A 5,120-nucleotide genomic window follows, 5' to 3' on the forward strand; every position below is an offset into this window, starting at 1 on the left:
TCGGCTTCCATAGTAGAAGTAGCAGTCAAGGTCTGTTTGTTACTCCTCCATGATATAGCTCCACCGGCAAACATAAACACGTAACCAGAAGTTGATTTACGTGAATCAGTACAACCAGCAAAGTCTGAATCTGAGTAGCCAACTACTTCCAGGTTGTCGGTTCGTCTGAACATGAGTTTGTAATCCTTAGTACCCTGAAGATACCTCATAACTTTCTTTGCAGCTTTCCAGTGGTCTAATCCCGGGTTACTCTGAAATCTTCCTAGCATTCCGACAGCAAAGGCAATGTCGGGTCGTGTGCACACCTGAGCATACATCAAGCTTCCAACAGCAGAAGCATATGGGATGTTCTTCATTTCTTCCTTTTCAAAATCATTCTTTGGACACTGGCTCAAATTTAATTTATCACCCTTAACGATAGGAGCAACACTTGGTGAACAATCTTTCATCCGAAATCTCTCTAAAACTTTGTTAATGTAGGTTTCTTGAGATAGACCTAAGATACCTTTGAATCTATCTCGATGGATCTTAATGCCAATGACATAAGACGCATCACCCATATCCTTCATCTCAAAGTTCTTTGAGAGAAATTGCTTCACCTCATGTAGCATGCCCTTATCATTGGTTGCAAGAAGAATATCGTCCACATATAAAACAAGAAAACAAATCTTACTCCCACTGACCTTCTGGTATATACATTGATCCATGACATTCTCTTCAAATCCAAAAGAAGAGATGACATCATGGAATTTTAAATACCATTGGCGGGACGCTTGTTTTAAACCATAGATGGACTTCTTAAGCTTGCACACCAAATGCTCACCATTACTAGAGGAGAATCCTTCTGGTTGTTTCATGTATACCTCCTCCTCTAGGTCACCATTTAGGAAGGCAGTTTTCACATCCATCTGCTGTAGCTCTAAATCGAAATGAGCAACTAATGCCAGGATAACTCTGAGGGAATCTTTCTTAGATACCGGAGAAAAGGTCTCCGTGTAGTCAATTCCTTCTTTTTGAGTGAATCCTTTAGCAACGAGTCTCGCTTTGTGTCTCTCAATGTTGCCTAATGAGTCTTTCTTTGTTTTGAAGACCCATTTACACCCAATAGCCCTCGCCCCATTAGGCAACTCAACAAGATCCCAGACTCCGTTGCTTTTCATAGAATTCATTTCTTCATTCATGGCATTGTACCACAGTTCCGATTCTTTGCTATTCATAGCTTGTGAAAACGTTTCTGGATCATTTTCGGCTCCAATATTGTAGTCAGATTCTTGCAAATACACAATGTAGTCACTAGGTATCGCCGATTTTATTATCCTAGTGGATCTTCTTAAGGCTACACCAGCAGGCTCTTGAGGAGCGGGTGGTTCAGCTTGTTGTTCAACAATTATAAGCAACTCTTGAACAACTCGATCCATTTGAACTTCATCATTGACTTGTGGATCTTCAACAATTGGTTGTGGTGGTTCAACATCCATTTGGACTGCAGGGGTGTTATCGACCACAATCAATCTTGCTCTTGAGGTGGAGGGTTCTAAAGGATCTTTCTCAGAACCTAAGTCCTTGGATTGATCACTCCCACTAATCAAGGCATTTTCAAGAAATTTTGCATTCCTTGATTCCACAATCCTAGTGCTATGAGATGGACAATAAAACTTGTAACCTTTAGACCTTTCAGCGTAACCAATAAAGTATCCACTTATGGTCCTTGGGTCCAGTTTCTTTTCTTGTGGATTGTATACCCTAACTTCAGATGGGCATCCCCAAATGCGTACATGTTGCAAACTCGGTTTCCAACCTTTCCATAATTCAAAAGGAGTTTTGGAGACTGCCTTGGTTGGAACTCGATTTAATATGTACACGGATGTCTTTAGAGCTTCAGTCCACAAGGATTTAGGAAGTTTAGGGTTGCTGCTAAGCATACTTCGCACCATGTCCATCAATGTTCGGTTTCTCCTTTCTGCAACACCATTTTTCTCGGGTGTACCGGGCATGGTATATTGGGCAACAATCCCATTTTCTTGAAGAAACTTTGCAAAAGGACCAGGTGCTTGTCCATCTTCAGTGTATCTACCATAATATTCTCCACCTCTATCTGATCTCACTATCTTAATTTGCTTGTTGCATTGTTTCTCTACTTCAGCTTTAAATATCTTAAAGACATCTAACGCTTCGCTTTTGTTATGAAGTAAGTAGATATACATGTAGCGTGAGTAATCATCTATGAAAGAGATGAAGTATTTCTGACCATATGAGTCCATGTCTGGACTACATATATCAGTATGTATGATTTCTAATAGGTCAGAACTCCTATGGACACCACTTTTCTTAGACTTGGAGGTATGCTTTCCCTTAATGCAATCCACACAAGTATCAAAATCAGTAAAATCTAAGGTATTGAGTACCCCATCATTTACTAACCTTCTAATTCTATCAATAGAGATATGTCCCAATCTCCGGTGCCATAATGTAGAGGAATTCTCATTCATAACACATCTTTTATTGCCAGCGTGAACGTGCATAGTATTATAAGCGGTATTGTTTTGTAAATTAAGGCAGTAAAGACCATCAGACAAAATACCATTTCCAACACATTCAGATTTATTATATAAATTAAAAGATTTGTCTGAAAATGTAAAGGAAAAACCAAAAGGTACAAGTCTTGAAACGGAAATCAAGTTTCTAGAGAAACTTGGTACATAAAATGTCTTTTCTAACTTTAAAACAAAACCGCTACTTAAAACTAAATGGCACGTTCCTATAGCCTCCACATGTGAGCCCATCTTGTTTCCAGATAAGATGCTTTGCTCACTTCCCACTGGCTTCCTTAGGTTTTGTAAACCCTGCAAGGAATTTGAAATGTGAATTGTCGATCCAGAATCAATCCACCATGTGTTAATATTAACATTAGCCATATTAGATTCATAACATACGAATGAAATTGGATTACCATTGTCGTCCATCCATTTCTTGAACTTGGCGCATTCCTTTTTCGCATGTCCCTTCTTTTTGCAGAAGAAACATTTGATGGAATCCTTCTTTATATCACCTTGGGGAGGCACTTTATTTTTCCCCTTGTCCTTCTTGGATGGTTTGCGTTTCTTGCCTTGGGTGGCCATGTGAGCACTTTCACCTTGTTCCTGCAGGAGCCTTGCTTCTTCTTGAGCACACATGGTTATCAGTTCATTGATACTCCATTTGTCCTTATGTGTGTTGTAGGAAATTTTGAAAGGCCCATATTGAGGTGGAAGATGGTTAAGGATGTAGTGGACCAGGAAGGTTTCGGGAATGACTACATCGAGTTTCTTCAGTTGAGCAGAAATGTCCCTCATCTTTGAAATATGTTCTCTAACTCCTTTGACACCAGTGAGTTTTGTGGATGAGAACTGGTGGATGAGGTTGTTGTAAAGTGGTTTGTCTGAAGTGTCGAACTGCTCATCGATCAGTTTGATCAAGTCTTTGACTTTCTCAGGTTGCTCCACCGATCCACGCATTCCCAGAGGGATCTTGGACATGATGAACATGATGCTGAGGCGATTGGACCGCTCCCATTTCTCATATAGTGCGATCTGAGCAGCAGTGCTAGTCGCAGTGATTGCAGCAGGTTCGTCCTTCCTTATTGCATAGTCCATGTCGGCGCAGCCTAAATGAAGAAGAACTCGTTCCTTCCAGATTTTGAAATTATCACCCCTAAGCTCAGGAATTTCGGTAAGGATTTCAGCAAAACTAGAGGATGATGAAGAAGCTGCATGAATAGGATTACAAACTTAGATTTAGAAGATTGAGGCTTAATGAAGTCATGTTTTACCAATGTATAACATGCTGAAGATTGAAATTTTATTAAACAAAAATTGCCTGTGGGCTAAATTTTTAATTTAATAAAATTGGATGTAAAGGATGATAGATTATTCAAACGAATTATTTGGGATAAAGTAAGGTTTGATACTTCTATCTTTATTAAACTTTATGATAAAACTATTAAATTAATTATCATAACTCCTGTGGGTAAATTAAGAAAATTAGTTTAATATATTATCCTAATTGATTATATAAATATAATAGAATCCCTGTGGGGTAAAATTGTTATATTTATATAATCAATCACAATTTTGTCCATTATGTGATCCTTTCAAATTAATATATAATTTTATATAATTAAAGATGCTGTGGCTACTCCCTAATTATGTAAAATTATATGGTTCACTAGACATTATGTTTTAGGCTCTAGGAAGACCTAAGAACAATTTCGTTATAACATAATAGGCAATCACAGAGAGTAGTGCTCCTAGTGTGGTCGTCCGAAGATCATTAAAAACCGTTCTAGATTTGAGCATTTGTCTCAGTTTCATGCGTTCTTATGTCAACCACAAAATTGTTTATGAATTATTTATAATTTTATTCACCCTAAATGTTTTATGAATATTTTATGAATAAATTATGGAGATTAATGTGCTAAATATTATTCAACCTATCTTAATGTTTTGAATATAATCTAAATATATCTAGCACAATAATGGAATATATATATAATGTATTTAAAATTATAAAGGTATACATATAAAATTAAAGATAATTATACTAAAAATAAATTTTGCATGAATAAGAACAAAATAATCATACAAATTAGTATAATTAATTATATGTACGAAAATAAAATACAAAAATTCCATATATATGCTTGGTAGAAATATTCATGCTAAATAAGACAATAAAATCATTTATTGATTTAGTGAATTAATAAAATAATTGTACAAACTTAATTGTAAAACAAAAAGTAATTACATTCTTAAAATAGCACAATTATTTAATATTGCATGAATAAAAGAAATATACCATGCAATAAATACACCAAAATCAAGTAATTGCACATTTTAATTAATTTCTATATATATAATAAACCAAGATTATATGTTTTAATTAAATTGGCAAAAGAATTAAAAAAGAAATTTAGTGTCTAAATAAGCATTAAAATCAAGAAAATAATAAAATCCAAAAAATAAATAAAAAAAAAAAGTAATTTTTTCGGAATTTTCTTCAATTTTTTTTTTTTTTTTTTTAAATCTCCATGGGGAAAACGACATGTCGTTTTCCCCTTAGAATTGTCGTTGGACCCGTCAAAC

General features: G+C 35.6%; 1 protein-coding gene across 1 annotated transcript; it reads right to left on the reverse strand.

Annotated features, from left to right (window-relative positions):
* Positions 1-1,945: 1,945 nt before the first annotated feature.
* On the reverse strand, positions 1,946-3,889 carry LOC133834540 (uncharacterized). The gene is made up of 2 exons (XM_062264184.1): positions 2,951-3,889; positions 1,946-2,843 (listed from the first exon to the last, which is right to left on the reverse strand). The coding sequence occupies exons 1-2, from the start codon at positions 3,630-3,632 to the stop codon at positions 2,809-2,811; spliced, it is 717 nt and encodes a 238-aa protein (XP_062120168.1). The 5' UTR covers positions 3,633-3,889; the 3' UTR covers positions 1,946-2,808.
* Positions 3,890-5,120: the final 1,231 nt, after the last annotated feature.

The sequence above is a fragment of the Humulus lupulus genome, chromosome 5 (assembly GCF_963169125.1).
Source record: "Humulus lupulus chromosome 5, drHumLupu1.1, whole genome shotgun sequence".
Lineage (NCBI taxonomy): Eukaryota > Viridiplantae > Streptophyta > Magnoliopsida > Rosales > Cannabaceae > Humulus > Humulus lupulus.